This window comes from Hesperophylax consimilis, chromosome 20 (assembly GCF_061612785.1).
Source record: "Hesperophylax consimilis isolate HC1 chromosome 20, BYU_Hcon_1.0, whole genome shotgun sequence".
Taxonomy (NCBI): Eukaryota; Metazoa; Arthropoda; class Insecta; order Trichoptera; family Limnephilidae; genus Hesperophylax; species Hesperophylax consimilis.
Window position 1 is genome coordinate 1,096,595 of NC_142855.1, and position 22,020 is coordinate 1,118,614.

Sequence of the window (22,020 nt, forward strand, 5' to 3'; positions counted from 1 at the left end):
CCTTCAAAGATCCCTTTTGATAACATGAATAACTGCAATGGGCACATAAAAAGGGTTTTTCTCCAGAATGGATGCGCAAGTGAAGTCCTAAGTTTGACTTGTAAAAGCAGGAGAAGTTACAATGGGAACAGGAGAATCGGTTTTTTATGGGTTGCATCTTCAGTCCTGTCAATAAATCAGAAAAAGATTAGGAATACAACGTTACTAGTGTAAACAAAGTTAAATCATATAACATTAAAATAAATAAAAAGCACGGATTCTTCATTGTAACAGAGAAAATCGGTTTTACCTGTTGTCTGGGTAATTCTATCAAAGTGACCTAAGCATTCCTTTTTAATATCTGGCAGGTCAATTTCAATTTCCATATATGGAATACCCCCATCATATTCTTCTTGTTGTTCTAGTTCTGCCTTGTTTGAAACATTTTTCACATTAATGCTACCTGTAAAAACAAAAATTCAACTTGTATGTGATATATTTATACAATAATTTAACGCCCGCGGGGCTTTTTACGGGGTAATTAAATTTTAAAATGAGAATTGATTTTGAACATGAGAAAGAAATAATAAAAATAAAATTGCAAGAGACAAAAAATTTATGATATGATCAGTCAGATTTACAAAGAAGGTCTATAATATAACCCACGAAATTCACTAAGCTAACATAAAACATTTATTTATTTATTTATTGAAATACAAACGGCAAGACATGTGCCATAAACATAAATATAAAAATATAGTTAAAAGTATAAGGAAGTAAAGTACTTAAAGCTACAAGGTACAAAATATACAGCATATAAAGTTTATGTATAAAATATAAAGTTAAGTGTAAAGTGTAAGGTATAAGTATAATCTACGGTGTAAAGTGTAAAGTTTAATATAAAGTTAAGTTAATTATGAAAAATAAATTATTAAAAAAAAACATGCACCAAAGGTAAAACATGTCAGTATCACCCATGTATTAGTTTCCTATGTGTGAAACCGCTGTACCGGAAATTGGACAATGTAGTTGCGCTTATACATACTGTGTCGAGTATTGTGTTGTGATGTCATTAGCGAAAAGCAATACCTCAACATCGTCGAAGCGATTTGTCATATCGTTGATGAAAATGAGGAATAAAATTGGACCAATCTATGTTTATATCACTATCTAGAATAATGCGATGTCAAAGCGCATGAGACTATTCATGCGCTTTGACATCGCATTATTCTTGACAGGGATATAGACTTACATTGGTGTAAGATATGAATTAAAAATTCCTCCGCTGCTCATCTTACCAGGGAATTCCTGCGTCGAGATGAGCAGCTTTACAATTATATTTAATCAAATAAGTTAAGTACATAACACATACATAGATGGTTCACATAGAATATTTCTTATTTTGATTGTTCCATTTTAGATGGCCAATTATCAAGCCGAGATATCTGATAATGTCTTCACTTTCCGAAGATGGCTTATTTACAGAGGAAATGCTAAAAGTAATATATTTTGTTTTGGTCATGTTTAAGGTTAAAAGGTGTTGATCAAGCTAAATTTTGACTGCACTCAATCCCACCTCGCACTTAGCATAAGTTTTATCCCACGCATCGCCAGCAAATACCAAAACAGTGTCAATGTCCAACCAACTCTCAATATTGACTCTACCCTTCACACTGTACAGATTGGGCCCTCATTCGACCTGGTCAGTATTTCAGAAAAAGATGTTAAGGAGGCACTCTCAAATTTAAAGAAACCTCACTCCATCGGTCCTGACAATATTCCAACATTTATACTAAAGGGTTGTTCCGACCTTTTAATACCACCATTATGTCATCTCTTCAATGTTTGCCTAAAAAACGGGATTCTCCCAGACATCTGGAGATTAACTAAAATAACCCCTATCTACAAGAAGGGAGATAAACGCGATATCCGGAATTATCGACCAGTTGCCGTTCTATGTTCCATCATGAAAATATTCGAGAAAATTCTACATAAATATATACTTAATCACGTTAATCCAATTCTTGATGACCGTCAATATGGTTTTAGACCCCAGATGTCAGTAACATCAAACCTCTTATGCATCTCAGATTTCTTATCACAAACTCTCGACAATCGGGGACAGGTGGATGTTGCTTATTTCGACCTGGAAAAAGCATTCGACAAGGTTGACATCGACATTCTTCTAAATAAGCTAGCTTCATTTGGTTTTTCCAAAAGACTACTCTGTTTTTTTGCTTCATATTTTCGAAATCGTAGACAGTTTGTTTATTATAAGGGTTCCAGTTCTTTGGAATTCACAGTTTTTTCTGGAGTTCCTCAGGGGTCTATCCTTGGACCACTTCTGTTTCTGATTTTTATTAACGATATTGGTTCAGTCATCACACATTCGCTGTATTTACTATTTGCAGATGACTTGAAACTATATCGTTCAATAAAAAACCATCTTGACTGTATTCTCCTTCAACGTGACATTGACTGCGTCTCAAACTGGGCCAAAATAAATGGCTTGAACTTCAGTACACCCAAGTGCAATATCGTCTCGTATACAAGATCAAAGAAACCGCATTTATTTGAATATACAATCAATGAAATTATTCTCCAACACCTAAATCAAATCAAAGATCTAGGAGTTATTTACGACAGCAAACTAACCTTTCACCAACACATCGATGATTTAATAAGCAGAGGATACAGGCTTCTCGGCTTCGTAATTAGAAACTCATATCCGTTTCGTAACACAAAAACACTGACGTTATTATATAACACACTAGTCCTAAGTGTACTTGAATCAAACTCGATCATCTGGGCTCCACATGAATTAACATACACTTTACGCATTGAAAGAGTCCATAAAAATTTTTTAAGGTTTTTATTTTCGCGGCTCTATGGACGTTACCCTTGGCTTTACCCATCGATTTATATATTAGGCATGACCAATTACCACTCCCTAGAGACACGTAGAGGTATTGCTTTGCTTAAATATTTTTTCCAACTAATAAACGGTCACTTATCTAATAATGAGATACTGGCCCAATTAAATTTTTTTGTACCAGAGTCTCACTCTCGAGGACGTCATCACAATCTTCTATATAGTAGAGCAAGCCGCACTAATTTATTAATGAACTCACCTGTGGGGAGAGCTACGTGCTTTTTGAATGCGGTAGATAAGAAATTAGATTTATTTTTTGTGTCCTATAGCGCATTTACGAGATTTTTGGCATTGCATATACACTGCATAAATGGTACAATTATAACGTCTTAGGCTTTATTACCTGTAATTGTTATAAATAAATGTACAAATTATATATATAAATAAATAAATAAATAAAATAAATAAATCTGCAAACACAACTGAAGTACCCGAAAACGGCAGCTTTCAAATAATAATAATATTAATCATTATTTAAGAAAGTTTGCACATTACAACTATAAATACATATTATGATATATATTGTACATTGATTTGTAACTTTTTTCTAAGTTTATAAAATTAACAGAAAAATACAAACATAATATGATGAAGGTAAAAAGTAAATAAAAGTTCAGGTAGTTGAGGTTTCTCAAATACCGCGACACCGGGATCGCCTGTGTTGAGGATACCCATACTTGTATTATTGTATTATTCGCAGTTATTGAAGTCACCACTCTATGTACGCTCCATAGAGTGGTGACTTCAATAACTGCGAATTTGGGTGAATGCACCGGTAAAGGCCCTATTCTTATTTTTGATCCAAGTTTTTACATTTTCTTTTGTTTTGTGAATCACATTGTTTTATAATGTCTGTAAGAGTGTTGTAGAGTCTTATCGCAAAGTATTTAAAGTTTTGATGACCAAACGTAGTATGGGTTATCGGTGTTTTTAGTAAGTTTTTGTTTTTGCTTCGAGTACATCGTTTATTTTAACTTTTTTCTTAGTAATTATTTATATTTGAGTACATTTGAATAAGGATAGTTTTTGCATATAGCTGCCAAACATGAGGCACATTAATAATATTAAAAATAGGTTAAAGTCTGAAATTATTGATAGACTAAACATTATTTAAATTGTTTTCTGAGCCTTTATGATTCGGTCTAGTGCAGATGAAGTGCCGCCTCCCCATGCTATGATACCATACTCAATAATAGATTGGCAGACTGCAAAATAAATCATTTTCAGGTGTTGTAAGCCGAGAAAGTTTCGTATGATTCTGAAGAAGTGGTTTTTCTTATTTTGTTTGCAATTATTTGAGTATGGAGATTCCATTTGAGATATGGGTCAATGGTGAGGCCGAGGTACTCCATCTGAGTAGAGCGCTCAATGTAGAGACACTGACAACATTCGTCGGAATTCAAACATGAGTGTATTCTAATGGAGGCATCGTCAGGAAGTTGACCAGTAATATTAATGCTTGATGTGACATATTGAGTTTTCTCGGTGTTCTGTGGAAGCGTATTTATAGCCAACAACTTGTTTACCATGCTTATTAGGGCGGAACGATTATTTTGTTATTTTTATTTGGAATACTTTTATTAAGTTGCCAATTGCTATCAATTACCTCATTTAATAACATATAACAATATTTAATAACATATTCAAATATAGTAAACTAGCTGTTGCAATCAAATATTTCTTTTTTAATATACTTTGGCGCTGTGACAGAGGAGCAAAGTGCGGGACGAAGCAGGGGTCGGCACGTGACAATCTACGAAATGCAGTGTTTTGTTTAAACTAGCGTGATAATTGTCTAAAGGTGAATGGTCGTGCGTAAATTATATTCACGAGTACTTGTTGATAAACCTTTTTTAAGTGAATTAACATGATTTCTAGAAGAAAAAATTTAAAATGTCCGATATTTGGTGGAAGTTCAGAGTTGAAAGATAATATCCTACCTACGTATGAAAATGTGATGAAATTCTACGAATGGGTTCGACAAGACTTAAAATTAAGGAATAACACAACTGAAGAACCTACGTTTTTGGAAATTTCCGAAATAGTTTGAACGAAAATTGAAGAATTGTGAATAAAATCTTCTATTCCAATTGTCACACACAAACGAATCTTACAGTTACTAAAAAGTTATCACTCGAAGTGTTATAATTTGAAAAAGTCTTTGAAGAAATTAAGGAAGAAAAGTTAAAAGAGTTCAGAGTACAAAGTAGAAAATTTTTGAAATAGCATGAGGCATTTGTTTACCTATTTGGATCGCCCTACTGCAGGACCAAAATCATTTGCAGTTCAAATTGGTAAAGCATTAGAGATAATATGCAAGACGCTGCCGTTGGCAAACTTTGAGAAGATAGAAGGTGAACTACCTCCACAAATATCCACAGATCTCAGTACAGACCAGAAATATTTACAAGAAATGACTACTGCTGTCATAAATGGATCCTGCTCTCCTGATTTATTACAGAGAAGCCCAGGTAAACTACCCCATGCCCGCTGGTTGACAAGAGCTAATCGCATGCTGCATTTGTATATTTCTACAGAAAATCCACAACAATATCTTGTGACTTTAGCAACGTTTGTCGTATAATTATACGCTTCTGTCTGGTTCTATCAAAACACATTCATCCTGCAAAGATGGTTCACATCATTTATGGAAGTTTATTAACGGCACTAGATATTTGTCCAACGAGTTGTAAGCGATAGTGGACCCTGTTATAATTCGAAATAGTCACTTTGCTCATCCAGAAAACTTGTTGTTGAGTATGGTAACAGATTCAGGTAGGCACATTAGAGAACTCGCTGCAAGACGCATTTTAAAAGCTCGTCCAGTTAATAAAAATTCTGTTTCGCGCATGTTTGAGGTGCCAAAAGTGGACTTAAATGCATGTTCTTACATAGACATGATTGACTGGCAACAAAATATATACGAACCCCCAATACTGATGAATATTTCCGATGAGCAGTTACAAGATCTTATTGAAAATGGAGAAGATACAGTGTTGGAGTTTATGAGACTGCCTTGACACACCCAGGATGTGGAAAGATCTGTAAAAGTTGTGACAGAAGCAGCTCTAAGTGTATTCGACAAGATAAGACGAGAAGGATTCATAAAATCTAAATAAGCATCTCGAAAACTCATGCCAAAGTTTGAGCCGAAAAGGGATTTTGCTATAAAAAAATTATGTTATTCATACCAACATAAATTTCTGAACCTGTGTTTACTTTTGAAATAAATGATGTTATTAATTAAAATCTTCTTTTATTTTATAATTTTATTAATTAAAATCTACTTTTATTTTATCATTTAATGCATAATATCTTATATTTATTTATTATTTTGTATATAGAGTGTAATACACTGATTATAAAAAAAATTAATATAAAAGTGTTTCACCCTAATGCTTATGTCCGTTTCAGCTTTTTTATAAGCACTAGCCAGGTGTCAGCTTCAAACAGTAAGACGGTGTCATCGGCAAAACTAAAGATTTTCCCCTGAATATTAATGTTTCATAAGTCGTTGATATACAACAGGAACAGATACGGTCCTAATATGCTACCTTGTGGTATACCGTAGTTAGATGAACAAGTGTTGCTAAGTGTGTTATTTATTTTAACTTGTTGCTAGCGTCCATTAACCACTCGAACGATCGCGCGTCAAAAAACTTTTTTCTCCGATTGCTCGCGGTTTTTTGGCGACGAATTTGAATATTTTCCGCCAACATTAAAAAAATCAAACCTCCGAATTTTAATACGGAGACATAAAACTGATTGTAGTGCTATACAGCCAATGAATTCACCTATATTTTAATAATTATTCTATATTTTTAGAATTGATAGATAAATTATTAAAAAATCTTAAACTTTATAAATGCGCGAAATTAGCGTTTTTGTGATTTTAAATTGCCGCCAGTGGCAGTTTTAAATATCTTTATAGAATATTTTCTACGTTTTTATGTTCTCTATGGCCTGTTTGATAACCACAAATGCGGGTGCGCCTGTTCTCACATTGCTGGACGGTTGGGGGCGGAGCTACGAAGTTTGCCGAGTGTACACGAAGGCTCAAAGCGGCTACGAAGTTTGCCGAATGTACACGAAGGTAGTTTGTATTGATATTTGAAGGTTATGTTGCCGAATCTCTTGGCGTAGGGCTGAGTCTCAACGCGGCCGCGGGGGCCTCCGTCGAAGCCCGACGAGGCGAGGCGAGCACTGCGCAACGTGGTTAAATATGTACCTGGCAGGGTGTTGTGCCCGGTAGAGCAGCGTCATGCTGCGATCCGTTGAGACTCAGCCCTACGCCAAGAGATTCGGCAACATAACCTTCAAATATCAATACAAACTACCTTCGTGTACACTCGGCAAACTTCGTAGCCGCTTTGAGCCTTCGTGTACACTCGGCAAACTTCGTAGCCGCTTTGAGCCTTCGTGTTCACTCGGCAAACTTCGTAGCTCCGCCCCCAACCGTCCAGCAATGTGAGAACAGGCGCACCCCACAAATGCAAGAATGTAATAGAAAAATAATTTTTTGTACTTTATGCTCTCTTCAAAAGTTTGGTTAGAAAATAATTTTTTAAAATTTGAGTGCGTGACGTGTCAAAATTGAAATCACTGTATTATACTATATAATAAATTTATCACAAAAACTGGTATAACGTTAGGAAGATACATTAACTGTCTACAATTATTAATAAGCATAGTCGCCGTGTTGGCTTTATTTTATTCATTTGATGAATTATACAGAGAGCCTATTTCACGATGTCAAAATCATGGTGCTACTTTTTAAATAATTGTAAATTAGAACTGGAGATTTGTAACCATGTTTTTATATAACGTACAAAACGAGGAAATAAGTCTTAAAATGAGATATATATCATAGATATAAACATTGCCAATATTTCAGGGGGATACTTTGAAAGTTGATGAAATTCACCAATATTTGACGAAAAATCACTTCTGACAGCTACCTTAAGGTCAATCTACATAGAGTAAATCGGAATATGTAAAATGATGATAAATTTGTATATATATCAAACCTTTGTATGACCGTAGAATGCAAATAAAATCATAGTGATCATTTTATATCTAAACGCAAAGGTATCGAAAAAAAATGGGTGAGGGGAAAATAATTGATGGAACCAATAATTGATTTATTTATTAAGCCCTAATATCCTTTTAAATCAATATTACAGTTGTATGGTTACAATGAAAGAGCAGTATATTGATTTAAACATTGTTTACACACTTTGTCATAATAAAAATATATTCAGTTTATTGGTTTATTCATAATTTAAGAAAATCAATACATAATAATATCATTGTGCCTCGCTATAGAGTGAGATTCTGAGTATCGCTCTGGTGAGGGACCACCATTCAGAATTGAACATTGCTTGAATTGGCTTAGTTATGTTTAGTGACTAGATCTGGAAAAGCCTCTTACATAAAAATTGACAAAATATAATTAAGACCTAAAAATAAAACGAGTTATTTAATGTGTACAATAAACAGGGAAAAATGAGAATACCTTTGCATTTGTTAACATGCATATTTCAATGATCAGAATTGAAATATACATATTAAATGTCCACCGAACCTTATCATATAGAACCTTTGAGGACAACATAACATGAGACGTGAGTATGCGGAAAGAAATGATTAAGTCCAGCCATCCAGGCCATCATAATTGATGTTCAAACAAATTTAATTAAATTTATAAATTTTAATTTCATAACTAAAAAACAAAAAAAGAAAAAAATGAAATAAAAAAATCCCTCAGCAAATCTATATTGTAGTGTGATATGGCTTCATGCAATCAAAGCATAATGCCACATCACACACATCACACTTTGTAAGGGTCCTTTTGAAAATGTTATTTATGTTGCACCACGCACATTTCACCTTTTTCCCGCTACGGACCACGAAGTGGTTGCCTTTCAGGATAGGTCGCAGAGTCTTTCCTTCAGCTATTAGGCCAATGGTCCGCACAGTCGTGTCAATTTGACTACGACAGAACAGCAGAAGGAGTTCATCCGCAACCTCACTCCTGAAGTTTCGGTACAAAATGCGTTTATTTTCCTTGCGGAGCTTTGAGCCGTACAATATATACGCATTCTGCACCGAAACGCTTAGTAGTCTCCTGAAAAGCTTCTTGTACCAGACCAGGTTTCGCTGTCGTTCAATGGGGAAGCCTGACAAAAGCTGATCTTTTGGTACGCGCATGACGCTTAAATTGTTTTTTCGCAATCCATTGATCTGCATACCTGTTGGTCTCTCTCGCGATCAGTTCAACGAAATCTGCATCAAAGATTTTAAGAAAGGCATCCACAGGTTTGCCCATTTCGTCGGTATTGAAAGTTGGTCCCGGCGTGCCTGTGAAAGTCTCCCTTATCCCAGTAAAACGTAAGATATCATTAGACCATTCGAAAGAGTAACCTTCAGGCGGCAGAATCAAACGCATTGCCTCACTATCTACCTGGTCTTGTCTACTAAAGTCTATGGCCATAGCGGAGTTAGGTGAAACGTTGATAATATTATGATAAGGTATTGGTGGCATGCAGAAGGTATCCTCATCGCTCTCTTCGTGGTCGACGTCACTCGCTTCGTCATCCTCGTCGCTCGATCTGTCCATTTCTGAAACAACAGAAAACCCAAATTAATTTAATGTGTCTATATTACGATAACCCACTGCCTCTGGTACGGCTTATGACTCGCAATACGATAGTCGCGGGATCAAATCAAATAAATTATATTTGAATAATTAGTGTTATTTTCACACAAAATTCATTTAAAATAATATATATTATATTTGCGGCACGTTCCAGAGTGGAAGATACCCATAGTATCGCCCTGGTGTAAGACCCCATTCAGAATTGAAACGTTGCTTGAAATGGCTTTTGACGGCCGGCATAGTCCAGTGGTAACGCATTGGACTGCCATTCCGAAGGTCGCGGGTTCGAACCCGGCGTGCGCAAATAAATTTTATTTGATTGATTTGTGTTATTTCACAATTAATTAATTAAAATAATAATTAAAATAATATACACTATATTTTCGGCACGTTCCAGAGTGGAAGATACTACCAGTATCGCCCTGGTGTAAGACCACCATTCAGAATTGAAACGTTGCTCCAAATGGCTTTAGCCGTGTTTAGTGACTAGATCTGAATAGCCAGGTACTTCCTCATCTTCCTCTTTCCCTTCCCCACTTACCTTCAGCCTCACAACATCCCCCAATTGGGGATGCCATAGTCTCACTGGCTCCAGCTGAGGCTCTTGTGAGGTATTCATATAAAAAAATAAATAAAAAGTTAATCAAATACTTGAGGTGGGCAATGTCAGGAGTCAGAATAGCACATTCAGGTAGGTATGGAATGAAGAAAAGAGTGTGTGTGCCAAGATCGAGTTGCATGGTGGTTCATCCTCTCTGCCTACCGAAATGGCGTGAAGGTAAGTTAGTTAGTTTTATAACTCACGGTTTCCAAGTACAGACTCTTCTAGTACAGCTGCCTCGTCCACGTTACTGTTTCTGCCCATGTCTGACTCTGAAATAAAAGAAAACACAAATTTACAGTAGAATTTGGATATAATGACTTTGCATTTAACGGTCTACTGTTTTAAGTGACGATAATGTAAACTCTAGTAAGGTTTCATAGCTTTTAGTAGGAAAACGTATCCGTTTAAAGTGACCAACTACGTAAAGCGACCTATTTTAATGATAATTTGTCCGGTTACAAAACCCACCTACCAATACAGCCTCGCTTTTGATTAGGAAGCTCGACACAATGAGTCCCGTGAAGCGAAAGTGTCTTTTCAATTTAAGAAAAAAATGCTGTATTACACCGTTTAGAAGCCGGTGAATCAAATGTAATCCTCGCAAAGAAGTTCGGCATGTCTTATTTCTCACTCTGCAATACCCGTTACAGAAAAAAGATGTGTAATGATGCATCCACGTCATAACAACAATACATTTTGTATGTTTTTGATAACAGTGAAACAGTGCGAGGGATATCAATATAAAATATAGATAATTGATTTTATATTGAGCCCCTGGTATGACATTTCAAAAAATAAACTCACCATTCCCAAACGCCGACAATTCACAGCCCGCTGTGGTACCCGGCCTCCGGAGAGAAGAGATTTCCCCACTCCGCGATGTCCCAGATAACGGCTCGGGAGATGCTGCACGGATAGGCATAATTGGTGCATTGGGAGCCGTTGATTGAGTCTGTGCGGGAGTGGACATCCACGGTGGTGGTACGGGTCGTGGCAACGGTGAAGGCGTCCCTTGTGAAAAGGGACACGTTGTTCTCTCCGGAGATGGAATTCTGAAAACATTTACATAAATCATATAAATTGTTCTCATTCACGTGTGAAACAGTAAGTACAGTATGTAAATAAACAATAAAATTAGAACTCTGTAAAATATGCACTGAATGTGCCAAATGCACAGAGCGCTGATCTTACCAACTCTCACTGTAAGAGTGGAATGCTGTCAGGAAAAAACAATAATATTGTATCAAGCATCTAAATACGATTGCTTACTTTTGTTTAGTTTTTCTTGGAGGTGCGGTAGGGAGCAAAATGCGCGCCGCCTGCTTCTTGAATTTTCGGCTTTCAAGCTCTAGCCGGAAGGAAGCAGACAGGGCCCTAACAGCCTTTAGGGCCTTGACGCGATCCTCTCGCACCAGTAGCAAAACAGGGTCGCTGTTTAAATAAATACAAATATATGATGAGTTCAACGGCCACAGCAAAGTACTTTCATAAAAAAACATTAAAAAATACTAACACTCCAGACGAGGCTGCAATTGCAGCTCTGCGTTGACATCCACGTGCAGGTAGTCCGGCACCAGCTCGTACCCCACCTCTCCCTCTTCCTCTGCCTCCTCTTGCAGTCAGCACCACTCTATATATTTTAAATTGAAAACACTTAATGTAAGTACTTAAATGTTTAAATTTTGTTAAATATTCCACTAATATAAAATTTGAAAATAATTATTGGGTCGTGGAGTGCTCCCTTTCCCTGGACGACAGCTGTTTCTGCACAAATTTGGTAAAAGTAAACAAATTAATTAATTATACAACTAAATAACTAAATTTTTATTGTGTGACGAAGGCTTTACACCATTTTACATCTAAAAAGAGTCGATTTTTTGACATATGACTTGAAATAATTGGTTCGCAAATATCTGTATTAATAATGAACCAATTCAAATAAAACTTATATATATCTCTTTGTTTTGAATCACTCTGATGGAATATCTATATTTCAAATGCGCGAGTGCAGTATTTATGTAATTATTTTAAATCAAAAACAGATGACATCTTCAGTCGACGAATTTTTACACAAAAACTTTCACCAAAACAATATATTTGAAACAAATGAATTAAAAACGCATTTCAAAGATAGATAAGTCAATCATGATTACACAGATATATAATTATGCGTTAAAAACCCAATAAATTAATTACTTACGGCATTTTAGGAAGAGACTAAAATTTCGTGAATGTTAAAATTTAATATTTCGTTTTTTGACAGGACGCCATGAAACAACCGCGAAAACTCGTTAAATAACACTTCAAAGACAACGGATAAGTTCATAGACAAAGAGAATATATTATCAGCTATTCGATAAAACAAGTAGCTGGCCATGGAAACGTTTTAAATAATTACAATAAATATTTTACGAATGGTAGAAAAATCGGTCCATTTTTGGACCGATATCAATCGCAGAAAAATAAAAGTGGTCGATTTTTCGACCGAAATCGTTCCAGTGGTTAAGGTAGCTTTAAAAAAAGTTAAGTTCGTTTCCCGTAATACCGATTTGTTCAAGTTTGTTCATTAATTTATTGTGTGATATTGTATCAAAGGCTTTGGAAAGGTCTAAGAAGATTGAAATACATTTTTTTCTTTTATCTAGGCTTTTAAAAATAAAATCTGTGATAGCGGCAATAGCGTCCGAGGTACTCTTATTTTCTTGAAACCCGTATTGATTTTCTGAGATCAGTTTATGGCTCACGAGGAATCTTACCAGCTGTGAGTTGATGACTTTTTCAAATACTTTCGATAGGCTTGTTAGTAGGGTTATTGGTCGGTAATTATTTATGTCTGTCTTGTTTCCTGTTTTACATAAAGGAATAACGATACCTTGTATAAGGTTTGAGGGGAAGTGCCTTTAATAATGGTGAAATGTCTTTAATATCTAACAAAAATAAAAATGGAACTAAAACACTACCCTGCGGAACACAATATACAATTTATTTTTTTGAACTAATGTGACCATTTATCGTTACTCTCTGTGATCGACTTCCAATCTAAGTTCTGACCCAATATAAGTTATTTGTCTTTTTTACTTCTACCATCATGTAGAATCACCTCCCGAAGTTAATGAACTTTACCCCCGGACAACCTGTATAGCTTTATTAACAATACCCATTGAACTCAGTTTTAATAGGAGTAAACCATGGGATAAAGAGTAAAATGCCTTGGACAAGTCTAAAAACACAGCCATCACTTTTTTGTCAACATCTAGAGCTTCTACGACTGAGGTGATCATTTGAGATATGAATATTTTATTTTTATTTTTTATTGTTGATACATTTTTTTTTTACAATATTTCATATTTCAATTCAGTAATGTTGGCCTCACTGGGTTGTTTACCCGTGCTGAGGCCCCCATTTTATAATTTAAGAATTTATACATTTAAAAAAAAAAGAAAAACAACATTAAAATAAAGGTAAATTTAAAATAAGAATAAAGATTAAAATTTAAAATATAATTATAACACTAAAAGAAAAATATCAAAATATTATAATATTATCTTTAAGTTTTAATATTTTCCCAAGCAATGGAATATACTGTAAAAATATTTTCAAATTAGGATATACTAGTGACATTGAAGATAAAACGATTGAAATCGGTCGAGAGAATCGTCGTCAATTTCAAGCAATCCCTTCGTAAACAAATTCTTAAAAAAGTAGACGTCAAAATTGACAGTTCAAACGTTACTCAACTAAAAGGTCATATGGCGTCATAAGTTAAGCTAGATCGCACCAACATTTTGAATCGCTGACAGAATTATTATTATACCGAGAACGGTGTATTAATAATTCAGTCGGTGGTTTTGCCTACTCACCATCCGGATTTATAAAGTCCGATTGTGTCGTGGGCCTGACATTGCGCGTATACACAACCTGTTTTACTGTGGGAAAGGAGGCCTTTTGAGGCCTCAGCACGGGTAAGCCACCCAGTGAGGCCAACATTACTAAATTGTACTAAGAAATGTAAAATATTGTACCAAAATAAAAAGGAACAAACAAAATGCAAACGGCGATTCGCGTGTTCACACAGGTTCACATGTATACGCGCGAAGACATATCGCAGTTGTGGATTTGTAGAAAATATCAGAACTTACCAATAACTAACACACGCGATGATACATTTAACTGCGTTAGGAAAAAAGCGTAAGTAATATTATATAGAATTGGAGTTTAAAAAGAGGATGCAACGACAAAAGCATGCGTCAGCCATAATTTTTAGGTTTTTTTTTTTTTTTCTTTATTCAGTAAAGTTTATACATTACAGTAAACGGGTAAATTTTTGGCCACCACACTAGGCACATGCCCGTGTTGTAGTGGTCAATTTTATGTTAAGTATAATAATACAAATTAAAAATAAGTTGAATGAAAACAGAATAATATAAAAATAAAATAAAATAATTTATACATCTAAAACAAGTATGAAGTATAAAGGAATTAAAAATAATGCAAAATATCTACATAAGTTTAAGATATATGAATATAAAAAATAGGTGTGGAAAACAGAAAAATTTAAAATAATATAAAAAGTATATCAAAGAGAATACATGTTATTGAATTAATAATAATACAAGGAGCATGTATAAAAAAAAAATAAAGTATAAATAAAAAGAAAAAATACAAGTGCATTTGTGTAATTAAAATAGAATTAAAAATGTAGTAAAAATACAAGTACATTAAGTACAAGTGTATTTCTAAAAAAAGAATACAAATACAATATAAAATCAAAGAAAGTACTATTTGGTAAGAAAGTAGGGATAAGTCATATCTTGATGAGCGATTTGCATGTGCGTGTTATGGTAACATAGGTGTATAGATACAATTTTTGTGTAAATCCACGTTTGAGCTACGGCTAAGGATATGTACTCAAATATGGAATTTTTTTTTTTTAATAATTTATTTTTAATATATATATATATTTATATTTATATACACATACATATATATACATACACAGACATACATAAATGCATATATAAATACATTCATATACATCTATATATGAACACACACAAACGTAATGTGTATTCACATATATACATACATATACAGATACATGGTTAATTTTATTATAATGGTTTAGAAGTTAGGAACTCATGTTGTTCGAAGAACGAACAGGGGTTGGAATAGCCGCCCTTTACAGGGCTATTCCACACAGATAAAGTATAAATTAATTATATGGCTTTGACAGGCGAATGCGGAAACACAATGCGTAAAGTTACTTCACAATCAACTTACCGGTGAAATGATGGTGAAATCTGCATAAGCCTCATCTGTCAACACTGGAACGGGATTGTCGTTCGTTATCACTCGTTATTTTAGATTAAATTGCGATAATAAATACGTATTATGATTATTCCGATAACACAACCGGGGATCGATATGTGACAGCACGAACCGTTTTTGTGCAACTGGCTCGGCTCACGGCTTTCCGTCGTTTTAGCTGACTTGTGCGAACTTAAACTAGACAGTTCAAATTCTGACGATACGATTGGTTAGTACACGGCCTGTCAAAAGCAATTGGCGTTACGGAACATTCCGCCCACCAAAATACAACAACGTGTATTTTAAAGAAAATTTAGAAACAAAACGGGCAATGCTGTGGAACGTTGCGTGAACGAAGAAACAGTGAAAAGAGAGAAGAAAAAGAAAAAAAAAATATATTAATAATAATAATGAAAATGATAAGAAAGAATGCGCCGCGGAAGCGAAGATGATTAGTCACATTGACTAGGCAATGGACATAATTTGGTTAATGGTCTCGTGAGAAGAGAACGTGCAAATTGAAAATTCGATGTACGAACCGTAGCGATACGAACAACGCCGTCGGGGCCTGGATGACAATGTTCTCGATGTAGAGCGTCTATCACAAGAGAAGTAAGCTTAGATTCGCGAGGAAATAGGGCAGGATGTTTATACTCGAATTCGAGCCCAGATTGAGATAACCTGCCACCCACCCTGAGCACACCGTGGTCGTCAATGAAGGGATTAAGCTTCCGCATTTGTTTCGACATAAGGTTGCCCTCTTTCAAGCGTGTGATATCATCATTAAAATGTACATGTTGAGTGCGTTTAACTACTGTCAAAAGTGAAGTGTGAATTTCGGCACGGTTTAATGGAAGATACAAACGACGAGATTCTTTATTCTGTAGGTTGTATATGAATCTAAGACAGTAACCGAGAATGCGTTGGATCTTCCAAATCGAAGAAAATTTAACTAGTAATAGGTCCACCAGATTTTCGTCCTGTTGGACAAATAAAGATCGAACTCGTTCCTCAGAGTGAAGTTCAATTTCGTCGAAATTGCCATCGAACAACGGCCAAGAATCGGATGACTGGATCAGCCACGAAGGCCCCGCCCACCATAACGTGTTATCGATCAGATCGGCTGAAGATTGACCACGAGAAGCGACATCCGCTGGATTATCTCCAGATGACACGTGATGCCAGTCACATTCAAGATGCCAGGAAGTCCCTTCGAGGGCATCTTGAATGTGACTGACACGGTTAGCCACGAAAGTCTTCCAGCGACACGAAAGAGAACGTAACCAGGCGAGCACGATGGTTGAATCCGACCACGCAAAGGTATTGGAGATCGGAAGAAATGGTACGTATAAATCTTTGACGAATTTTAATAGATCTGCTAGAAGAACTGCCGCACACAGTTCAAGGCGAGGCAATGAAATCTTTTTTGTGGGGGTGACTCGAGACTTGGCGCAAACCAAATATATTTGGACTTTATCGTTAACATCCATGATTTGCAAGTAAACTACCGCGCCATATCCAAGTTCCGAACTATCTGAGAAGCCATGAAGTTGACACGACTCCATGTGAGGGAATGACACCCATCGAGGGATTTTGAACGACTTCAAGAGCGGTAATTGTTTAGTATAACGATCCCATTGACGAACAATTTTAACAGGGGGGGTGTCATCCCACCCAACCTTTAGAACCCACAACTTTGGTACTAGGGATTTGGCGAAAAACGTCAAAGGGCATAGAAAAACGAGAGGGTCAAAAACCCGAGCGACTTCACTGAGGATATTGCGTTTAGTGCACTCGAGATCGAGGCACAGGACTTCGAATGAAAATGTATCATGTCGTGGCTCCCACTTTAATCCCAATACCTTGAGAATGTGAGAGTTATCAACATCCATGGACACCAAGTCATTGAGGCAGTATTCCGGAGGCAGATCGGCGAGTAATTCTGGTTTGTTACTAGCCCACTTCCGCAATTCGAATTGACCTCGTTTGAACATCTCGATAACTTCGGTTTTCGTTTGTTGAGCTTGTTCCAAGCTGTTACAACCGGTGACGATGTCATCTATGTAAATATCCGAAGTTAGCACACGACGCGCTAGCAGTAAATCATAACCTTCATATTTGGTCAACTGTTTGACAGTACGACAGGCTAAAAATGGGGCAGAGGAGACACCATAGGTTACAGTGTTTAGTTGGTACTCTTGGATGGGTTCCGACGAATGAAAACGCCAAAATATTCTTTGGAAAGCACGATCTGGTTCTTGAACCAATATTTGGCGATACATTTGTCGTACATCAACAGTAAACACGACCGATGGTATACGGAATTTTAGCAAAAGCTCCAGCAGGTTCTTTTGAAGCTTTGGACCGATAAGCAAGGTATCATTTAACGAGGATCCGTTCACATCCGTCGCTGAGGCGTCGAAAACCACTCTTAACTTAGTGCTAGCGCTGCCTGGACGAAGAGTGCAATGATGAGGTATGTGATACTTTCCCTTGTGCAAATCTTTTCCAGGAACACGAGTCATGGGACCACTGTGTAAATAATCAGTCATGAAAGCAGAATATTGTTCACGTAAGGTTGGATTTGCTATGAGTTCGCGCTCGAGGGAATGGAATCTACGTAAAGCGATCTCACGCGACCCTGGAAAAGAGATATCCCTTCCCCTTTCTCGGAAAGGCAAGGATACGATGTATCTTCCCGAAGTGTCCCGTGAGTGGTCAGTGTAGTACATTTGTTGACAAAGTTGTTCCTCAGGAGTGAGGTGTGAAGACTGGGGAATGGTGTCTAACTCCCACAGTGGCTGGACCTCTTCGTGGAGCCGGTCTTCGTTAGTAACGATGAAAGAATTCGTTTCATGAGCAGTGTTCGAACCAACTGAACCTAGAAGAAGCCAACCAAATGCAGAATTGAAAGCTGATGGCTGACGTGGACCACCATTCACATAACCAGGTCTCAGAAGAGAAGAGAAAACCTCAGCACCTAGAAGAAGATCAATCGGTCCCGGTTTGTGACAGTCAGGATCGGCAAGAGGCAAGTTTCTCAACTGATGCCACGATGACTTATCTAGACGAACAGTTGGCATGTTGCCGCAGATACTAGGCAGCGTAAGTGCCTTGATGTTGAAGAGAACCCGTCCCTTAACACCGATCTCTAATTGAATGACTCCCGACGTGGTTGCGGAAGATTGGCCTAAGCCGCTAACTCTCTGAGAACTGGCTTGACGAGGGATGCCTACGAGCTCCGCAGCACGATCAGTGATGAAGTGAGCTTGACTGCCCGAATCGATCAATGCGCGAAAGGTTTGGAAACGGCCGGATGAATCGCGAATTCCAACATTGGCGGTTGACAATAGTACTACGGACTTGTCTCCTAAGTTGGTGAGGACCTGAATTTTAGAGTCGGAAGACGTCTCCTGGTCCGTAGACGTCGTGGAGTGTTGATGCTGATCTTCCAAAGAAGCGTTTTCGTCTCGATGAAGCAAAGTATGATGTTTTTGCTGACATTTTTGACATGTAAACAAAGATTTACAATCTTTAAGATAATGAGAAGAATGAAGACAATTGAAACACCAACGGTGTGATTGAACAAACTGTACGCGATCCTGAACTGACTTGAGTGCAAATACCTTGCACTTGGAAATGGAGTGGTCTTCCCCGCAACAGGAGCATTTCAGATAAGTGGTGGAGTTCGAGGACCTATTTGTTTTAGGCTGTCCTTTCTTAAGATCGCAAAGAAGCGCTGAAGTGAGTTTTTTGGCAGCCTGATTAAAGTTCCGTTCAAGAGGTTTGCCAATAGTACTCCTATCGCGAGTCGAAAAATGTAAGTCTCGTACAAGAGCTTCGCATTTGTTATAAAGAAAATCTTTGAGTTTCAAATATGAAGGCAGCTTGGTAGGAGACTGAAGTTGTTCGAATGCGCATCTTGTAGGTGAATCTAATTTCGACAGAATTAAATAACAAAGCACGAAGTCCCAATTATCTGTTGGGAGATCCAATTCTTTTAAAATTGTTAAATCCTCATTAAATACATCGAACACGCGACGGAATTCAAAAGGATCGTTGGGCGGAAAATTTAAATTTAGCATTTCCCGCCAACACGTAAATGCGAGTTCACGCGCGTTACGATAGCGCGCGATTAATCTTTGATATGCTTCAACGTAGTGAGCTCCTTGTACTGGAAATGTCCGAATTAACCCTAAAGCTTCTCCAGATAAACATGAGAACAAATACTGCATGCGTTCGATGTTGGATAAAGATTTGTTTTCATGAATCAGAGCGTTAAACATGTCGTAAAATTCGGGCCATTGCTTGACATTTCCAGAAAATATTGGAATGTTTATTTTTGGTAATTTAACGTTTGTGCACGCATTCGCGGTCTTACAATCGAGAGGCTGACTGGTTAACTCCTGGTAAATTTCGACAATTTGATAATACATCTCGTCAAAGGTTTCGCGAATTTTATCCTCATCAATTTCGTTTGTGTCATCTAAAGCTAATATTTCCGCGTGAGACGTTTCAAATTCAAGAACTATCTTTTCCAGAGTAGTATAATGCGCTAACAGTAAGTTGCACTTAGTTGCATCGTGCAAAGCACTTTTTGCTATTTCATGTGTCTTGAGTAATCTATTATTCGCTAATGTCCGTTTCCGGCGCAATATTTGAATTGCTGGGGCCATGTTAAATAAACACGATTGGAAACGTACCCAAAAACGAAACGAAAATAAATATTAATAATATAATCTATTACAATTATATGCGCGGTAGGTCGTAAATACTCAAGAGCTAGGTACCTACCTAATTACTGTTCGAATTGATTATTATTCAAAATTTAAGAAACATTCCACAGCATTATCCGTTTTGGCATAGATAGATAATAATCTTAAAGTTCCCTGGTTTCGGCACCAAAATGTTCGAAGAACGAACAGGGGTTGGAATAGCCGCCCTTTACAGGGCTATTCCACACAGATAAAGTATAAATTAATTATATGGCTTTGACAGGCGAATGCGGAAACACAATGCGTAAAGTTACTTCACAATCAACTTACCGGTGAAATGATGGTGAAATCTGCATAAGCCTCATCTGTCAACACTGGAACGGGATTGTCGTTCGTTATCACTCGTTATTTTAGATTAAATTGCGATAATAAATACGTATTATGATTATTCCGATAACACAACCGGGGATCGATATGTGACAGGACGAACCGTTTTTGTGCAACTGGCTCGGCTCACGGCTTTCCGTCGTTTTAGCTGACTTGTGCGAACTTAAACTAGACAGTTCAAATTCTGACGATACGATTGGTTAGTACACGGCCTGTCAAAAGCAATTGGCGTTACGGAACACATGTATTCTTTAAAAAAGGCTCGTCCCCTTTCAGATATCCAGTTTTGGACACGTATAATAAAAAGGGATATAGTATTAGCAGATTTTATGTCCCTGTCCAACGCGTTGTATATTTTAGGGGCGATGTACCAGAATTGTCGTTGAGCGAATGTGGTTCTAGTTTTTGGGACCACGCATCCCAGATTTGATGAAAAGCGGGTGTTTACTTGGTGTTGAGGAGCCACTAACAAGTCATTTTTTTTTATTAGGTTATACTGATACATAGACAAAAATAAAGTCATAGACTATAAACCATCATTTATATTTTCATTCGAGTTTTATTTTATTTTGTAGCGTTTTGCATACAATATGCAAGGTTTGGTAACACGGGGTTATTTTGACGATGCTACTTTGCCCACGTGTTTAATATGTTCTATTGATAAACTGTTTCCGAACTAATTCTCTGGGAGAGCGACCCTCTCTCTAAATATGGTGGATGACAAATGAGCTATTCATCGAAACCTACAAAGAGTTTACAAGGTTTTTGGCTCGACACTGACCAAGAATATATAAGGAAAGTTTGACCCATTACATGATGGTTTTATAAAATACATGCTCTTGAGCAAACGTACTTTCGCACGCAAAATTCCGAATTGTTCCCTTGTGACATAATTATTATTTTTTCTTTTGCATAAACAAAAACTGTACTAAAACAAGGTTAAATAATCTTTCAGACGTGTTTATTGGAAAAAAACATTTTCATTTCTAAATATACGGATATTGGAATTTAAAATGATTTTTGTGTTTACAAAAACATATCAATGAAAGTTCACATTTTTAAAATACATTTCTGATTATAAGAAATTTCTCAATGAAACTCTCACTTCACTTTTTATCTTGTTGATACATTTTTTTATAACGTTTTAAAGATGTCATTTATTTTTAATATAAAAACATTTGATGATATTGCTTTATATTTTTAACATCGTTTTAATTATATTTAATCCCACACTACTTGGAATCTTTACGATTCTCATATTTCTGGGGCATTTATATAATGAATTTTAATAACTTTAGTTAATTTATTTTTAAATTGGATAATTTTAACGTGACGTTATGAAGTAACTTCAAAATTTTACGGCACTTAAAACACTAGGGCGAGTTGTTTCGGAAAAAAACACGTGTGAGAAAGTCATCACAACGTCAATCGACTCATT

General features: G+C 36.4%; 1 protein-coding gene across 1 annotated transcript; it reads right to left on the reverse strand.

The window, feature by feature from the left end:
- Positions 1-8,740: 8,740 nt before the first annotated feature.
- LOC149413877 (uncharacterized) lies at positions 8,741-10,636 on the reverse strand. The gene is made up of 2 exons (XM_089644045.1): positions 10,374-10,636; positions 8,741-9,532 (listed from the first exon to the last, which is right to left on the reverse strand). Exons 1-2 carry the CDS (start codon positions 10,432-10,434, stop codon positions 9,078-9,080), a joined length of 516 nt encoding a protein of 171 aa, XP_089500171.1. The 5' UTR covers positions 10,435-10,636; the 3' UTR covers positions 8,741-9,077.
- Positions 10,637-22,020: the final 11,384 nt, after the last annotated feature.